Genomic DNA, 19,478 nt, shown 5'->3' on the forward strand with positions numbered 1-19,478 from the left:
GAGGGAGGGTAAAGACCAAACTCAGGCTGCCACCTGTTCAGACAGAGCACCGGGTGGGAGCCTTGAGTGGCCCGAGGCAACAAATGGAAAATCCCTGGGGCTTGGTAGGAAGAGGGTGCTTCAAAGGCACCAAAATAAACCTCACCTATTTGACAATTTTGCTAGAACCAGCCCTGCTGCTGCCCTCTTCACTCTTCCTTCTGCTGAGGCTAATGTGTCCATTTGGACCGATGATCTGGGGCCCTGGCCTGAGAACAGGGGCGTCCCAGACCATTTTCCCCTCGAGGTTGTCCTGTGGCCCTGGCACTGAGCTCCAGATGTTTCCAGACCTTCCAGCAGAACCGGTCCAACGCCTGTTTTCTATTTCCTCCTGCCGCCTCCTCTCCTCACTTCCTCTGCCCTTCTTTCTTTGAATGCTGCCCGCCACGCTGGGGCACCAGGATGAGAAGCAGTCGGCCACCACCCTCCTAGTGGGACCCCGTCACGGCATCAGCCATGTTATTGACCTCAAAACCAACCTCACCACTGTGCTGTCCGAGTTCAGCAAGATCAGCAAGATCCAGCTGTTCCGGGAGAACCAGGGCGTGGCCCGGGTGGAGACCAGCATCATGGATGCCAAGGTAAGCGCGGCTTCGAGCGGCTACTTCTTCCCAGGAACAGGCCTTGGGAACAGAGGAAGAAGTAAACTTGAGAAACAGAGTGTCAACCCATTAGGTGAGGTTCAGTGATTCTGAAGTGGTTCAGACCCTGGGCCTTTGGGGACTCATCTTTCTTTCTGTTCTCAACCCTCTGGGACACTGTCTTGACCCCATATTAAGGTCAGGCGGTGCTAGGGAAGGCTAGAAAGTGTCTGATCAACCTGTGACAGGTTTTCAGCAATGGGCAGGGGGATTGGGGAACTTGGAGCTACCCGCCAGGCCATTGCTTCCCAATCTTTCTCGTGTCACGGCACACAGAGAAAATTGTATTCATGTGGGACACTGGGTTAAATGGACCAGCTCCGGGGACTCTGGCCACCCCAGGCCCCGCATGGCTGCCCCCGAGGCTGAAGGGATATGTGCATGCCAGTTAGGGAGCCCTGCCGTAGGCGTACACACTTGGATCCGTGGAGGAGAGGGTGTCTGAGTATGTGGACAGAACCAAGGGGGCCTGGGGAGACAGGGAGCAGGCAGAGCCTCGTCCCCATTTCACTTCCCAGAGTCCAGCTCTTCTCGAATCTTAGAACCTTTCCCATAGATCAGCTCGTTCAGACTGGCAAGCAGCTGTCGCCTGTGCAGAGTCTGACAGCCGTGGTCAGCCGCCTCCTCCATGGCTCTCCTGTTTGAACACCCAGTGACCAGTGTGGGTGGCGGAAGGCCTGCCTGCCAGCTGGCGGAAGCTGTTAGGGGAGGTGCAAGTTTCCTTTCTTAAAGGATTTCCCAGGGGGAGATATCGTTAGCAGATTAACAGGTGGAATGTTTGCTGTTTCTAAAAGAGCAAATTATTTATTTTTGTCTTTGTGAAACCCAGGAAGCTTTAATATGTTAATTTTTCCACCTGTGATTCACTGGCTTCCCATTGGTTTAGGAACCTGCCCAGAGCTGGTATTTAATTGGCTTGTGGCCACTTCCTCAACCAATGATTGCTGCCCTCCTCAGATGTTGCTGGGTGAAAAGCCAAACGGACAGGTAGGGAAACGTGGGAGGAAAGACAAGACATGCGGGGGAGATATGGCTTCCTGAGAAATAAAAAGGGTTTAAAACTGAGAAACAGCTTTCCAACCAAGTCTCCTATGTTCTACGAGTGATTCTCAACGTTGGCTACACAATAGAATTTCCTTGAGAGCTTTTAAAAAATACAGATGGGGACTTCCCTGGTGGCGCAGTTGTTAAGAATCCGCCTGCCAATGCAAGGGACACGGGTTCGAGCCCTGGTCTGGGAAGATCCCACATGCCACGGAACAACTAAGCTCGTGCGCCACAACTACTGAGCCTGCGCTCTAGAGCCCGCGAGCCACAACTCCTGAGCCTGAGTGACACAACTACTGAAGCCAGTGCGCCTAGAGCCCGTGCTCCGCAACAAGAGAAGCCACGGCAATGAGAAGCCCACGCACCGCAACGAAGAGGGCCCCCCGCTCGTCGCAGCTACAGAAAGCCCGCGCACAGCAACAAAGACCCAACGCAGCCAAAAATAAATAATAAATAAATTTATTTTTAAAAAAATACAGATGACTGAACCCTACTCCCAGAGATTGTGATTTAATTGCTCAGGGTGCAGCCTGAGCGTCAGGATTTATCTCTTTTTCGGTTCCCAGGTGATTCTGTAGTACAGCCAGGTTTGAGAACCACTGACCTCTGGGTCCAAAGCTCTGGGAGGAACCAGCCCAAGCAGGGTCAGTGGATGTTGCCTGAGTGAGGAACACTATTCTCATTTTTAGGAGTGATCTGGCCACAGTTGTGGGCATGAATGCTGCCCAGGAGGGGTCTCGCTCTTATTGGGGAGACTCACAAAGGCACATGACCTGCCTTAATCACACCACATTGGAACATGTATGGAGTTCTGGAATCAGACCAGGTTCAAATCCCAGCTCTACCACTTCCTACCTGTGTGGTCTTGAAAAGGTGTCTTAACTTCTCTGAACCCTGATTTCCTCAACTGCAAAATGGAGTGACTTCCTCCAAAGGTTTGTCGTTCAGGATTAAATGAGAAAATGTACGTAAAATGTCTTAGGACACTGCCTGACACAGAGTAAGTAGTCAACAAACGAGACCTGTTATTTTTGCCAAAGCAAAACAGCAATGAGGAGAAGTTCATATGAAGTAAAATTTTGTAGGTAAGTGTGGTGTGGAACATGGAACAAAAGAAGAGGAAGGGGTTAACCAGAACTGGCTTCCCACAAGAGGGTATTTGAAGCTGGATCTTGAAGTGATAGGCATGGATTAGCAGGGAGAAGTGGGATGTGTTCACAGGAAGAGAGTAAGCACAGAAATAAGTAAGCCATATGTGCAGGTCGATAAGCATAGTTGCTTGGCTGGAGAGGAGAATAATGAGAAAAGAGATTGGAGAGAGATTGGCAGTGGGCAGAACAAGCTGGTGAAAAGCTTCGAAGGCCAGTCCGAGGAATTGAGATTCAATGTGATAGAATAGTGAGAATCCACTGTAGGCCCTTGAAGAGAGGAGTGACAGGATGAAAGCTGACTGGGACCAGTGTACCAGATGGGTGTTTGCAAGGCTACTGCCAAGCCAGGGAGGCGGGGAGGGGATCGTAGTGCTAGTGCAGGAGTGAAGTGACAAGGGCAGGGCCTGAGCTGGAGGAATAGCAGTGGTAATGGAAAAGAAAGAGTGAGGGTGAAACAGAGAATCACTAAGAGTGCATGCGTATCCCCTTACACATTCCTGTTTTGCACACACAAAACACAAGGCATACCTAACCCTTATTGCCTGCTGCCTATATCCTGAGTGCACTGAATAACAGTGAGAGCCTACATCGCAGGATAAACAGGACATCGTGTTGGTGCATGGAGGGGGCTATGAGAAGGTTGCACTTTGCTGAGTGAGTGCTGTGGAGGCAAGAACTCAAAGGTACCAGTCCCCTGGGACTCAAGGACCATCATCTTGTACCCTTACTCCTCCAGGCCCCTGGATTCCGATTTTTTTTTCCTGTTTTCAGGGATGCTAGCATGAGGTAAGGCTACCGCAAAGCCAGTCCCCTCCCTAGCTGGCATCCCGAAGTGCTGGCTGCCTTTGAGCTCCCAGGGCACCCCAGGAAGGAGATGGGGCTAGAGCATGTCAAATTAATGCCTGCTGTACCTTCTCAGGGCTGGCCATGCCTCCAACTCCATTCTCCTTTTCTCCTTTTCCATTTGAAGATGGCCTGGGCATATTTAGTTACAGTTTCACTCAGCTTACTCGCTCTTAGTGGAGCAAACGTGAGGTAGTACGCAAATATCTTTCTTCAGGAGACAGCACAGTCTGGGACTGAGACAGTTCTGGGCCATTACCATACCCCATTACCACAGAAGCCCGTAAGGGGGGAAAAGAAACCATCAAAGGAAAGTCCCAAGGGATCTCTTGCGGTCCAGTGTGTCTCCTCTTCTCGTGTTTGAGCCTTATTGCTCTCGTGCTTTCTGTCGGGACAAGCATTACATTAGACGTCATGATCATTAAAATTCTATTTAAAATAAAATGTTTTTGAAGGTTTCTAAGAAAATCTATCCAGTCTCTTTGCTTGCCTGCCTTTGATTTGATTTTCCCCGCTGCTGGCAAAAATTGCTTCTGTGTCCCTTTTGCCAGCTGCATTTGGCCGGTGCTGGGGCCCAGTGGGCTGTGGGTGGATGCAGACGAGAGGCTGCTGATGTGCCGTGCTGAACCAGTTCGGGCTGTGTTCGGCCCTCTCTGGGTGCAAGGTTTTGCCTCCGTGCTGTTTTATTACCGACATTGGGCTGTATTTGGGGTAAGAGAGAAGAGGGGAAATTGAAGGCAGACAGTTAAGTCAATCAGCCAGTTAGGCACTCAGCCTCTGATCTGTCCATCGGCCAGCAGACCAGCCAGCCAGGCAGCTAACGAGTCAGGATGTCAGGCTGGTAGGCATTCTGCCTGTCCTGCAGCCAGCTCGTCAGCCAGGACATCAGTGAGTCAGGCTACTCTGCAGCCAGCTAGTCTGTCAGTCTGTCCATCAGTCAGTCAGCCAGCCTGTGCTTTGGTCCAGTGGTCTCTCATTCTGTTTGTCAGCCAATGCCATTTCCTCGAAGAAGCTCCCTCCAGCTTCTGAAACCAAAGTAGTCACACATGCACACATTCACACCCACCCATCCACCCATACCCCAGTCCAGGATATTCTGTGTTCTGGTAGGTCTCTCTACTTTTCCTTCATAGTGCTTATCATACCTTGCAATCATATTCCTCTGTGTGATTATTTCATTTATGTCTTTTTTTGTTTTTGGCCACACCACGAGGCTTGTGGGATCTTAGTTCCCCGACCAGGGATTGAACCCAGGCCACCACAGTGAAAGCGCTGAGTCCTAACCACTGGACCGCCAGGAAATTCCCTTCATTTATGTCTTATTTCCTGATGGTTTATAAACTCCACGAGGGCAGGACCTGCGTTGGCCCTGTTCTGGGATGCACAGCTGCATCTCTCAACGGGTCGCGTGGTCCATGAGCCATCTAGCCAGTGCGTAGCAGCTTGCTGGGTGGACAGAGTGGGGCACGGGAGCATTTCAGTCAGAGGGAACAACATAGGTTAAGGTATGAATGGGTAAAACAACAAGGCCTCTCTAGCACCCTGTAAACGATGTGGTGTTGCTGGAGCATACGGTGAGGGACAGTGGCGGGAGGAGGCCAGAGTTAGTGGGAGATATGCTTGGAGCTATAGGTTGGGTCACAAGAGGCTTTGTGTGACGTTGGAAGGCAGTGGGTTTTAGGTGATGTGCTATTAAAGATTTTAAGTGAGAGTTGTGTTTTAGGAAGACACTCAGGCAGCAATATGGAGGTGAAGTGGGTAGAGCCTAGAAGCAGAGAGGTCGATCAGGAGGCTATTGAAGGTCTTGAGGTTAGTGTGTCCCCACCTTTTCCATATCATGAAAATACCACAATTTGTACGGCCATTGGAATAAACAGATGAGGCACCTTGTGGCCAGAGGCAACAGGACCCAGAGGCTGAGGGGCTCAGGATCTCAGCACACTTGTGACCCATTCACGTACACCTTGAGAAGTTTTGGCCTTGGAGGAAGACGTTGAGGGTCCGAAATAAAGCAGTAGCAGCGGGGACGGGCATGATGTCTGTGAACGCTCTGGAGGCCAGCTTAGCAGGTCTTGGGACCTCATAGTAATGGTGGTAGCAGCTATCCACACCCAAACCTCTGTCACTGGTGGTAGGGGGTAAGGCGGAAAGGAAGGGTATCTTATTCTCCCCCCCACCCTCATTCTGTTCCCCTTCTGTCTCTACTTTGTTGTACCCAGAGTTGACCATTCTGTTGTGATTGAGAAGCATGCATTAACTGGAGGTACAAACATCCCCTCTGCCCCTTCCAAATAATGACCCAAAGGTTACATCTCATCCCTGGTCCCTTTCTCACTGGAGAAAGGAGCCATTGCTCTTCCGAGTATGGATGGTTCCTTTTTTTTTTCCTGATGGTATTGAATGAGTTCCATAGGAGAATCACTAACTCATTGCCTGTGGGGCAGAATCCGAATGCCTTACCGTGGCGTGCTGTATAATTGGATGAACAATAACTATTAAACAACTCAAGATAGGATTCGATCCAGCACAAGATTGTATGATACAGACCCAGCACTGTACGAGCGCTGAGATAGGAAGAGTTCAAGGGGGAGATAGACTAAAGATGGTGACTTTGGGATCCCCAGCTCAAAAGTGAAAGTTGATGCCCTCGTGTAGAACTGAGGACTGAACACTGAGCCTGGGACATCGGGTGGGGAGGCTGCACAAGCAGAGAGAGACAGAGACGGAGGTGGTGAGAGATTATAGAACCAGAGCACAGTGTCACCTCATAGAAACAGAAGCCAAGAGAAGAATTTCCAGTGGACAAGGAGATCACTGTTGCCAAATGAAACAAGCTGAGAGGTGTGAAAATGAATACAGACAATTGTATATAACTGGAAAGAAGCTTTTCTCTTAGATCAGGTGGCAAACTATGGCCCATGAACCAAACCTGACCCGCCACCGCTTATTTCTGGAAACAGTTTTCTTAGAATACCGCCACATCCATTTGTTTAGCTTACAGATGATCTATGGCTTCTCTCACACTACAGTAGCAGAGGTCTTGCAACACAGCCTGTGTGGCCCACAAGGCCTAAAATATTTACGATCTAGCCCTTTGCAGGAAAAGTTTGCCAACCCCTGGTCTATATGAACTGAAAATATTCAACTCAAGCTATGTGTCAGGATCCTGAGAGATAGCAAAGAAAACTGGTACAACTTTAGCTAAAAGCTGAGCTGGTTTGGATTCAGAATTGTTCCCAAGGTGATGATCCAGCCAAAGAAGGCTAGTCTAGTTGGTGACCAAGTTCCATCAAGTCTTCATTATGTCCCTTTTTACTGCCAGTACCCTAGTGGGGGTCCTAATCACCCCTCACCTCACTCCTCACCCCTCACTAGTCAGAGAAGAGACTCATTCCCTGCTCTTAATTCTTTTAGCTCTTAATGCCTGGTCCGGGAACCCTCAAAAGACGAGATGCCGCATGACCCCATCGCTCCCTCTTCAGCCAGTCTTCAGTGGTCTTTATCTGGAGGCCACTGCCCTATGGCAGGGAGAATACTCTCATGGCTGACTTCAGTCTGACCCAGATTTATTTTCAAACCATAAAATTACAATGCAGACATTGGGAAGTTTTCTTCAAAAGGTGCTGATTTTTTTGGTATATCATTGCCAGGTCTCTGAAGCAGTCAACTAGCTAACGCCAAGATTAATTTGACTGATTTAGGGTCAGGAACAGAAGTCAACAGGGTATGCTAGTATTTTCCAACGTGGGTTAAACAAAACAAAACAGAAAAAGCAAGCCTACTACCATAAGATGTTCTATGAAAATAGATTTTTCGATCAAATAATTGGAAAAAGTTGGAATACTAAAGCCCTCTTGAAGTTTCACAGTGCACGTTAATATATTAAAGGATCTGAGAATTCCCGTAAGTATAACTATCTGCATAGCTTTGGTTAACTCAGCGTTTCACACACATATTTGACCAAGGAACTCTTTTAAGGAGCACCAGTTAACATCGTGAAAGCACTTTGGGAAACAGAGGAAAACGGGGGGAGAGCATGAAGGTCTGAGCAGGACTGCAGACCGTAAAGACTTTGTGGCCCAGAAGACACAGTGAGAACCGGATTGCACAGAGTGTCCACGTCCGGGGAGCTGTTCTGGGTACCATAGCGGGTTATAGGAATGAGCAAGAGAGAGTTTGTGCACTTGAGGAACTTCCTGTCAAGGATGTTCCCCAACCTAGCCTAGACTCCCAGGTTCAGCTCTGCTCTCCCGGCAGGCCTGCACATCTGCTGAGCCCCCAGAAACCCACACAGCAGTCATGTGATGTTATATAATTTTAGTCTTTTTCAGTAAAAGTGGTTCATTAAATGTGTAATTAAAGGTTGATTTAGTTTTGATACCTGGGTAAGAGTTTACTATAAATAAATTCTCAAATCAGAAGAAATTATTTGTCAGGCTATGTGCCTTAATTTGGGGTTCAGAAAGTATGTTCTCGTAACTATGCAAGTCATCTTGCCTTTGCTGTTGTTCTCCTGGACACGCACCTGCTCCGCTCCTTCCTGTGTCCTCACATTTCCTCCCATGTCTCCCCCAGCCTCTGGTGCTGTTGATGGAGTGGCCCGAAGCCACCAACTTTGCCTGCCTGATTGCGGGGTACTGCCGCCTCCTGCTGGATTCCAGGAAGATGGTCTTCTCCAGGCCCGCTAGCCAGCCTCTTCCACCTCCAATGATCAAGGCAGGTAGGGCTCAGTCTCGGTTTTCAGTGTAACAGAGGCCCTTTGGACCCTGGAGACATGGAGGAATGCTCACCCCATTCTGCCAGCGCCTGGTTTACCAGGAGCCCGTGCTGTACCACTGCGTCGTGCGTGGCACAAGCCAGTGGAAAAGACAGCTGGCCTTCAGATGGGCCTGTCCCACAAAGGATGCCTGTGACAATACCTTGTGTCTGAGTTGATCAAGGAACATAAGATAAAAATAGCGAACGAGCAATACATGAGCCAATTCGAGAATTGCATTGGATCTAAGGCAAAGCTTTAGAGCTACAGTGAGCTAAGAGAGATGCACGGGTGTTCTGGCTTAGTTGAAAGTGGAGGTGGGAAATGAAGCTAAACCCTTTCTTTGTCCATCAGAGTCGGCACTGACAGAGCTGCCTGATGTAAGAGGCCATGGAGGCTGGGGTAGGAAAGGCTGTGCAGACCCAGAATGCAGTCCAGCAGGAGGCTTGGAGATAGGAGGGGACGATCACTAAGAACAAACAGGGTCGAGTGCTGCCCCCAAACAGAAGGCTTCCCAGTTAGGCGACTCAGTACAGCCACCCCTCGGGGCTGTCCTGGTGCCGACACAAACAGGGGCCTCAGGACAAATCGGCCCAGTCCACATGCTGCTGCCCCGAACCAGAGTAGGAGGAGAAGGGGGAGACCCAAAGAACAGGTACTCTACGTATTAGACCCGAGGCTTTCGCCATCCCAGCACCCAAACATCACGGGCGGAAGCTGAGACTGACCACCCAGGAGTCACCCTCCTCACGTGCTGATACCAGGGCCCCCCTGCAGTGGAAGCGCGGAGTCCTAACCACTGGACCACCGGGGAAGCCCCTAGAGACACACTCCTGATGGATGACCAGCACCCCGTGGGCCGTGTACCTACGCCCACCCTCTCACCTCATGATCTCTTCATCACGAACGTCGTGACAGGCCCACGTTTACATCTCATCACGTCCACAGGAATTAGAAGGCAATCCACCAAACACAGATGTGGGAAAGGATAGGTGGCCTCAAAGCATATGAAGGAGGCTCCACATAGAGAAGCAAAGGAGCTGACTCAGAATAGAAGGAGCCCAGGGGCTGAGCTGCCGCACGCCTCCAGGTGAATAGCTCTGAAGCGGGTGGCCATCTGTACTACCAAACCTCTGATGGCCAAAGGAAGGTGAGGCCAGCGTTAGCTTTGTCAGTGTCGCCTGTGGTCTTCCTCTCTGTCATCACACCCAGTGATGCCTCTTACTGAGCAGGATAGAGAGGGAGAAAGGGAAAAGGGAAGCTGTTCCAAAGGCAAATCGATTGCTCTTGGAGGTGTTGCAGCCTGGAAAGGAGACTTCTAGAAACGCTGGGCATGGCTTTAGAGCCCCTCCCTGGTTCCTGAGAGCCCCCTTGGGCCTGCAGAGTGACGGGGGCTCAGGCTGCCTCTAGCACAAGGCCTCTCTGTCCATACAGGAGCCACATGGACCACGGTGGTGTCCCTGCTGTTTGCAGTGCTTCACTTCCCCAAGGCCCTGAGTCCACGCTGGGGCCCACATGTGTGGCATTTGGGACTGTTAGATGCTGGGTTCAACAGCAGCCACTCAGTGCTCTTGGCCAGTGGGACAGCGTGAGCCTCACAGCGCCGCTTGTCGGGGGCTGGTATGCACATCTTATCCCATGGCCCCAAGGACGGGCAAGCGGGACAGCAAGCGGCACCACTGAGGAGACCTCTGCCCAGGTTACAGTGAGGGGCCATCAGTCCCTGGTACAAAGTTGAGATGGGTTTCCTCCATTGGCCCGCACTTTCATTTCAGAACAGAAGCCCCAGTGCTAACTGTTGTTTAGCAAAGGCCTATAGGGAACAGGAATCCTGCCAACCTCAGCTGGGCTTTTCCCTTGGGGGCCAAAACTCCAGCCTACTCAGGGCCTCGTCTCTCTGGCCGGCCCTCTATTCTCGTTGCTCTGCAGCTGCTGGCTGCCAGCTAGCCAACTCAATGCTCAGCCGGCTGGGCCAAAAGGATGCTGTTAAACCCACAACTGGAAAAGGGAAAGCATCACCTCTCCTTTGAGACTGAGAAAACAAAGGAAAATGGGGAAGTGGGAGGGAAGGGATTACCTCTTAGGCTTTATCAGTAGTTTACCCACAGTAGGTATTTCGTTTATTCACCCAACAACTATTTCTCGAGTATTCATTATGTGCCAGGCACTGCGGATAGAGCCATGAGTAACAGAGGTGGTCCTTGCCCTCACCGAGCTTACAATCTAGTGGGGGAATACGGACATGATTAAAGGGATAATGTCAATGCAGTAAGTACATTTGCGTTTATTTAGGGGAAATTCAGCTGACACAACAGAACAACACCTGGGCTTGAGAAAGGCTCAGACAAATACCAGTTCTCCAGCTGTACCGCTGGTGGGAAATCCAGAGGCAGCTACCATCTCTCCAGCCTTGAATTCGCTTGTGTCCTGGGGAAATGCAGGAAAATAAGGCTTTGGGGGCCCCAACTGGGACCGCAGTTGGAGGAACTTACTCTACATTTTCTCCCATGGTTAGAAAACAGTTTGGTCTAGTGAATCAAATATTCTGGTTAAAGGCTACTACATAGCCCGTGCATGGCTTACTGATTTTCATGAAGTTAAAACTCCACAACATGGAGAGTGCTAAAGCTAGACTGAACATAGCAGACTCTTTTTTTTTTATGATGATTCAGAAAGAACATGAACGTATTCCAAGTCTTCTAGGTCATTATAACCAGTAATGATCATCGGACTATAGAATACAGCAAGGCCAAGCAATAGAAAGCTGGTTGGGTCAACATCGTGCTGTGTGTGTGTGTGGGGGGGAGATATCTATTTGAGCATATATATATGCTGATCTACTTGGATCACCGTCCTGTTTCTTTGCAAGCATTTCTTTTAAGTCAGCCTTCCGAGTGGCTGAGTACAGAGCGATAGACTAGGGCATCCCTCTTGGGGAAAGCTGATGAGCAATTTACAGCAGATTCACAATCTGAGAGGCACGCTGTCCCAGCCATCAGCCTACCGCACCTGGCTTTACTGGCATTTCTAACCTTCTGTCCGGAGGAGATTTGGGCTTTTCCAGGCACATTTTCTCCTCCACACAGCCCCATGCTGCTCCTTGGATCTGCAAATCACAGTACCGAGTGGCAGGCTGTGCATCACCTGGCCTTGACAACCTGGTGTTGGGAGATGTTTCCATCTTGCAGGGAGGGAAGCCACCTTTGGACTTCCAGATCTTGTCTGAGAGAAGTCACCACCTGCTTATTGGACATGCCCCTGGGAGCCACCTCTGATGGCAGCTTATTGCCAGGCTGGCTATGCTGATTGTTCAGCTGTGTCACAGGGAGTTAGCACGGGTGCATGGCCAGGACCCGTGGACAGTGCCTGCGGGTAGAGACTTCCTGAACTGATAGCTTGTGCTCCTGGCTCAGTGCTCCCCTAGAGCACTTCTTACCTAAGGCACAGAGGTCATTACATACTACTCCCCCAGCTGACCCAGAGTTCCCTAGATACAGCCACTATGATCTAAATTGAACCCACTCAATGTGGTTACATTGACTGTATAGAGAGGCAACATGGTTCATGGAAAACAGCAGGGGTTGGGATCTGAAGTCAGAAAGACTTGGGTTCCAGTCCCTGCTCTGCCATATCCCAGCTGTGTGATCAAGAGGATAATAATAGTACCTACCTCGTGAGGGATTGACAGGATCATGTGAGATAAACCCCATAAGGTCCTTTCAAGTACAGAGCACATTTTTGCTCTTTTTATAATGTTTGGGAGTTCATCATGTATCCAGGGCTGTGCTTTATTTTTTAAATAAACAACTTTATTTAGACATAATTTCTAAGCCATAAAATTCACCCATTTAAAGTTCACAACTCAGTGTTTTTGAGTATATTTAATATATTCACAGGGTTGTACAATCCTTGCCACAATTTTTTAAATTAATTAATTAATTTATTTATTTTTGGCTGCGTTGGGTCGCAGGCTTTCTCTAGTTGCGGCGAGCGGGGGCTACTCTTCGTTGCAGTGCGCAGGCTTCTCATTGCGGTGGCTTCTCTTTTTGCAGTGCGTGAGCTCTAGGTGCGCGGGCTTCAGTAGTTGTGGCTCGCTGGCTCCAGAGTGCAGGCTCAGTAGTTGTGGTGCACGGGCTTAGTTGCTCCGTGGCATGTGGGATCTTCCCGGACCAGGTCTCGAACCCATGTCCCCTGCATTGGCAGGCAGATTCTCAGCCGCTGCGCCACCAGGGAAGCCCCTTGCCACAATTTAGTTTTAGAATGTTTTCACCCCTTCTAAAACAAACTCTGTACCCATTAGCACTCATTCCCCATTCCTCCACCCCCAAATCACCACCCAGCCCTAAGCAACCACTAATTGACTTTTCTGTCTCTATAGCTTTGCCTATTCTGGACATTTTGTATAAATGGAATCATATAATATATGGTCTTTTTGTAGCTTGGTTTTTTCACTTAGCATAATGTTTTCAAGGGTCATCCATGTTGTAGCATGTATCAGTACTTCATTTCTTTTTATTAACTAATAATATTCCTTTGTATGGATAGACCACATTTTGTTTATCCATTCATCAGCTGATGGACATTTGGGTTGTTTCCACCTTTTGGCTATTATGAATAATGATGTTATAAACATTGATGTACAAGTTTTTGTAGGGACACATTTTTTCGTTCCTATTGGGTATTTATATCTAGGGGTAAGATTGCTGTTCTATGTTTAATTTTGAGAAACTGCCAAACTATTTTCCAAAGTGACTGCATCACTTTACATTCCCATCAGAAATGTTGGAGGGTTACAGTTTCAACATATCCTCGCCAACACTTGTATTGTTCATCTTTTTTATTATATCCATTGTAGCGGATGTGAAGTGGTATTTCACTGTAGTTTTGATTTGCATTTCCATAATAATTACTGATGTTGAGCATCTTTTCGTGTGCTTATAGGCCATTTGCATATCTTTTTTGGTGAAATATCTATTCAAATCCTTTGCTCATTTTTAAATTGGGCTATTTGACCATAAAGGAGAGTTTATTTCTGGACTCTCAGTTCTATTCCATAGAACCTATAATGCCTTATGCCAGTACAACAGTTTTGATTACCATTGCTTCGTAGTTAAGTTTTAAAATTAGGAAGTATGAGTCCTCCTACTTTGTTCCTCTTTTTAAGATTGTTTTGATTATTCTGGGTCTCTTGTGATTCCATGTGAATTTTTGAATTAGCTTATCAGTTTCTACAAAGTCAGCTGGGATTCTGATAGGGACTGTGTTGAATCTATAGATCAGTTTGGGAAGTATTGCCATCTTAGCCATATTAAGTCTGCCAGTCCCTGAACATAGAGTGTCTTTCCATTTATTTAAATCTTCTTCAAATTTCTTTCACAAATGTTTTGTAGTTTCCAGTATACAAGTCTTGTACTTCTTTTATTAAATTTATACCTAAGTATTTTATTCTTTTTGATGCTATTATAAATAGAATTGCTTCCTAATTTTACTATTAGATTGTTTATTGCTAGTGCATAAAAATACAATTGACTTTTGCATACTAAGCTTTTATCCTGTAACCTTGCTGAGATTATTAGTTCTAATAGCTTATTAGTGGATTCCTTGGGGTTTTTCTTTATATAAGATCATGTCATCTACAAATAGAGATAGTTTTACTTCTTCCTTTCCAGTCTGGATGACTGTATTTCATTTTACTGTCTAATTGTGCTGGCTAGAAATCCAAGTATGGTGTTGAATAGAAGTGGTGAAAATGGAAATCCTGGACTTTTCCTTATTTTAGGGGGAAAGCTTTCAGTCTTTCACCATCAAGTATGATGTTAGCTTTGTTTTGTTTTGTTTTTTAAAATTTATTTATTTATTTATTTATGGATATGTTGGGTCTTTGTTGCTGCGCGTGGGCTTTCTCTAGTTGCGGCGAGCGGGGGCTACTCTTCATTGTGGTGCGCGGGCTTCTCATTGCGGTGGCTTCTCTTGTTGCGGAGCACGGTCTCTAGGTGCATGGGCTTCAGTAGTTGTGGCACACGGGTTCAATAGTTGTGGCTTGCAGGCTCTAGAGCTCAGGCTCAGTAGTTGTGGCACACGGTCTTAGTTGCTCTGCAGCATGTGGAATCTTCCCAGACCAGGGCTCAAACCCATGTCCCCTGCATTGGCCGGCAGATTCTTAACCACCGTGCCACCAGGGAAGCCCAGCTTTGGTTTTTTATAGTTAACCTTTATCGTGTTGAGGAAGTTCCCTTTTATTTTGTCGAGTTTTATCATGAAAGGTGTTGGACTTTGTCAAGTGATTTTTGTGTCTATTGAGATGATCATGTGGCTTTTGTCCTCTGTTCTATTAACATGGTGTATTATATTAATTGATTTTTGGATGTTAAATCAACCTTGCATTCCTGCAGTAAATCCCACTTGGTCATGGTGTATAATTCTTGGTATATGTTTCTGGATTCAGATTGCTAGTATTTTGTTGAGATCTATATTATATTTTGTATCTAAATTCATAAGAAATATTGGTCTGTAGTTTTCTTGTGATGTCTTTGTCTGGTTATGGTAGCAAGGTAATACTGGCATCACAAAATGAGTTGAGAAGTATCCCTTCCTTTTGTATTTCTTGGAAGGGTTTTTGAAAAATTACGTAAATGCTTCTTTGAGCACTTGACAATATTCACCAGTGAAGCCATTTGGGCCTGGACTGACTGACTGACTGACTGACTGACTTGATTGATTTGGGGAGAGTTAATTACTAATTCAGTTTATCTTCCTGTTATTGGCCTATTCAGATTTTCTGTCTTCTTAAGTCAGTTTTGGTAATTTGTGTATTTCTAGGAATTTGTCCATTTTATCTCAGGTTATCTAATTTGTTGGCATAAGCTTATTCAAAATATTCACCTTATAAATGATTCCATACCTGTAGAGTCAGCAGTGATGTCCCTTCTTTCATTCCTGATTTTAGTAATTTGAATCTTCTCTCTTTTTTGCCTGGTCTGTACAACTAAAGGTTTGTTATTATTGATCTTTCAAAGAACCAACTTTTAGTTTCATTGATTTTTCTCAATTTTTGTATCCTCTATACTTTATTATTTCTTTCCTTTCGCTTGTTTTGTTTTAGGTTTAGTTTCTTTTTTTGTTTGCTTTGTTTTGTTTTGTTTTGTTTTTGGCTGCGCTGTGTGGCTTGCAGGATCTTAGTTCCCTGACCAGGGATTACACCTGAGCCACGGCACTCAGAGCGTCGAGTCCTAAGCAATGGACCACCAGGGAATTCCCATAGTTCGCGCTTCTTTTTCAAGTTTTGTAAGGTGGAAGGTCAGGTAATTGATGTGAAATCCTTCTTCTTTTTTAAATGTAGGTGTTTATAAATTTCTCTCTAAACCCTACATTAGTTAGATCTCATAAGTTTTCATATACTGTGTCTTCATTTTCATTCATGTCCAAGTATTTTCGAATTTCCTTTGATTCCTCTTTTGACCCATTGGTTATTTAGGAATGTTTTATTTAATTTCCATGCATATATGAATTTCCCAAATTTCCTTCTGTCATTAATTTCTAATTTAATTCTGTTGTGCTCAAAAAACAAACTTTATATGATTTCATTCCTTTTAAGTTCATTGAGGTCTATTTTATGACCTAACATATGGTCTGTCTTGGAGAATGTTCCAGGTGTACTTAAGCAGAATGTATATTCTGCTACTGTTAGGTGACATATTCTATAGATTTCTATTAGGTCTAGTTGGTTTATAGTGCAGTTCAGGTCCTCTATTTCCTTGTTGATCTTGTGCCTAGTTGTTCTATCCATTATTGAAAGTAGGGTATTGAAGTCTCCAACTACTGCAGTTGACTTGTGTATTTCTCCTTTCAATTCAGTCAGGTTTTGCTTCATGTATTTCGGGGCTCCATTGTTAAGTGACAGCACCATGCTTTTGTGATGGCTGTAAGCACTAATAAAAAGCAACACTGACACGTTGACCCTGTCCAGCTGGAATTTGAAGGGCATTTGAGAGTTTTTTTTCCCAGCATCTTGAGAACCATGATGAACTATAAGGTAATGGTTAAAAAACATGGGCTTTGCATAAAAAGAACGAAATTGAGTTATTTGTAGTGAGGTGGATGGACCTAGAGTCTGTCATACAGAGTGAAGTAAGTTAGAAAGAGAAAAACAAATACCTATGCTAACACATATATATGGAATCTAAGGGGAAAAAAAAAAAGGTCATGAAGAACCTAGTGGCAAGACGGGAATAAAGACACAGACCTACTAGAGAATGGACTTGAGGATATGGGGAGGGGGAAGGGTAAGCTGGGACAAACTGAGAGAGTGGCATGGACATATATACACTACCAAATGTAAAATAGATAGCTAGTGGGAAGCGGCCGCATAGCACAGGGAGATGAGCTTGGTGCTTTGTGACCACCTAGAGGGGTGGGACAGGGAGGGTGGGAGGGAGATGCAAGAGGGAGGAGATATGGGGACATATGTATATGTATAGCTGATTCACTTTGTTATGCAGCAGAAACTAACACACCATTGTAAAACAATTATACTCCAATAAAGATGTTTAAAAAAAAAAACCATGGGCTTTGTAGACCCTCAAACCTGGGCTCAAATCCAGACTGCCAGGGCATTCTCTGGTGGTCCAGTGATTAAGACTCTGCTTTCACTGCCGAGGGCCCAGATTCAATCCCTGGTCGGGAAGCTAAGACCCCACAAGCCACGTGGCAAGGCCAAAAATAAAAATAAAAAAGAATCCACACTGCCATTTACAACTCATGTGACCTTGTGTAAGTCACAAAACGAATGGATCAGTTTCTTTGTCTGTAAAATGGGGATAATGATAGCACCTACCTCATTGGGTTGTTGTGAGGATTAAATAGGATCATGTGTATGACCTTAGCCTAAGTTAATGCCTGCCATCTGTCTGTCTGTCTGCTGATAACAAAGGGAATTGGCATTGTCTGAGTATATTCTCACAGATAACATGGGACGGGGTCCCCAGAACAGAGTAAAAGAGAGAAACCAGAAAGAAAGCATTTGCTATGGATAATTCTCAGATGCACACACTTACCATCGTTAAAAACTGTTGACTAGAACATTTTACCACATGTATGTAGAGCAGGCAGGCTAGCCCTGTATGAATATAGAGAAGTGCTATGATTTGAGGAATTGACAAAAATGCTCTCCCCACCCTCCTCCCACATCCCAGCGTATCTCTCATATGCTTTACACATTCAGATGCCCTGAATTTTACTAGTAGAGCTCTATTCTTTTAGGGTCCCTCCATTGAAAATCCTCTTTGAAATACACACTCTTGGGATTGTACTAGCCTATTTTACACTTGCCTACTGAACCACTACTAACCTGTCAGATTCATTTCCTTCTGCTACAAGAGCTCCAGCATAACACGAGTGTAACAGAGCACTGGGGGTGGGACAGACTCTGAATAGAGTGGGGTTTGAGACAGGGACAGTTCCAGGGGGGACATAAAACAAACCTCACCCTACAGCTGACTCTCAGACCAGACATACCCATGTAAGAGTCCAGCTGTGCCCAGATACCAAGGTGTTCACCCCCGCCCCAGCCCATGCCTTTTCCCATTTCAGAGGTGATGGGGCTATTAGCAGCCCAGGCCATTTGATTCGACTCACTCTACTTTCAGGGGCAGCAGCAGCATGCCTGCCCCTTCCCCTCCTCTCTAGCAGCCAGATAACACTCCCTCTCAGTCCCTACCACCCAACCGGGCACCAGAGACCCAGGCCCGAGACGCCAAGGAAACTCGGCCACAGTCCTCAGCACCAGGGCTCACGTGTTGATTCTCTTTCTGGGTTTAGATTACATGCACAGCGCCCACCGCCCTGTCACTGGGGGCCACCTGGGGAAAAAGGAGAGTAGTTATGTGGGCAGCATGGGCACCAGCCCCAGGAAGTCAAGCCGCTGCACGCCCCCACCTGCCGACTCTGAGCTTGTCAGCTTTTGCTACCTCCACATGCGGGAACAAAGGAAGGATCAGGAAAGCCGGACAGATGTCAATGAGAACTTAATCTTCTTTGAGGAGACCAGGCCCCGGACCAAGTCTGACCCCACGTCTAAGAGTTCTGGCCAAGGTTATGATGTGATCCCTGATGACTTTGATGCAGCTAGCCTAGACCACGAGCCTTGTGCCAGCAGGGCCCGGTCCTACACTTTGGACAATTCCCTTGGGGCTGAAGCCCTGAGTTTCTACTGTGACTCTTGCAAAGCCAAACTCCAGGAGCAGCTGGGCCTTCGCAAAGGTGGGAGGTCTGGCTCCTCTCGTGACAATATGGTAGACCTGATGTCCCTCCCACCCCCCGGGAGTGAGGAGGAGGAAGAGGAGGAAGATGAGAGCACTTCGCTGTTGCCTGCCATTGCTGCCCCACCTCCTGGTTTCCGAGACAACAGTTCTGATGAAGATGACCCCAAGCGCCGGGCCGTCCAGAGCCAGGAGCAAGGACGCCACCTGCGTGGGCTCCTGTACGATGAGATTCCGGTGACACTGATTGACAGCGTGCAGACCCGGACAGTCCGAGATCATGCCCAGGAGCTAGATGATGCCCTGGTGTCCACTCTGCAGGCTCTGGAAGCCCTGGCAGCCTCAGAGGATGGACCACACCCCCCAGCCCCTCAGACTGCAGGTAACAGCGCGTTCCTCCTCCCTCTTGCCTCCCTTTCCTTCTCCTGGCCAGGCAGGCCCAGCAGGTGACATTTCTTCTTCCCAAGCAGAGGTCAAAGTCAGCGTGGTGTGTCAGGGCAGTGGATGGGCCAGAGGCAGTTCAGATAGGGTCGGGGGAGCGACGAAGCTGCGGCAGGGATCTGCTGCTCAGCCCCCGCTAGAGCTCTGGCTCTCACCATTCCATCGCTTTGGAAATGTCTTGCCGATGGACCCCAGGGATTGGGGCCGTGACAGCTACGGAGCCAGGCCAGGATGGAGGATCAGAGCAAGATTGTAAGAGATATAGAAGACAGGCAAAGAACAGCCAGCATGCATATGACTGGAA

General features: G+C 47.3%; 1 protein-coding gene across 7 annotated transcripts in view; it reads left to right on the top strand.

The window, feature by feature from the left end:
- Window positions 1-19,478, top strand: part of FRMPD3 (FERM and PDZ domain containing 3) — a 131,169-nt gene that overhangs the window by 106,685 nt on the left and 5,006 nt on the right. For 6 of the 7 annotated variants that reach the window (XM_082447496.1, XM_082447499.1, XM_082447497.1 and 3 more), the window contains 3 exons: window positions 441-620; window positions 8,297-8,441; window positions 18,294-19,115. In XM_082447496.1, coding sequence (XP_082303622.1) covers window positions 441-620; window positions 8,297-8,441; window positions 18,294-19,115 — 1,147 coding nt within the window. The remainder of the gene's footprint in view (window positions 1-440; window positions 621-8,296; window positions 8,442-18,293; window positions 19,116-19,478) is intronic. The other variant, XM_082447500.1, reaches the window with a different exon arrangement.

Source organism: Balaenoptera physalus, assembly GCF_965194825.1.
Source record: "Balaenoptera physalus genome assembly, chromosome: X".
NCBI classification, from domain to species: Eukaryota; Metazoa; Chordata; class Mammalia; order Artiodactyla; family Balaenopteridae; genus Balaenoptera; species Balaenoptera physalus.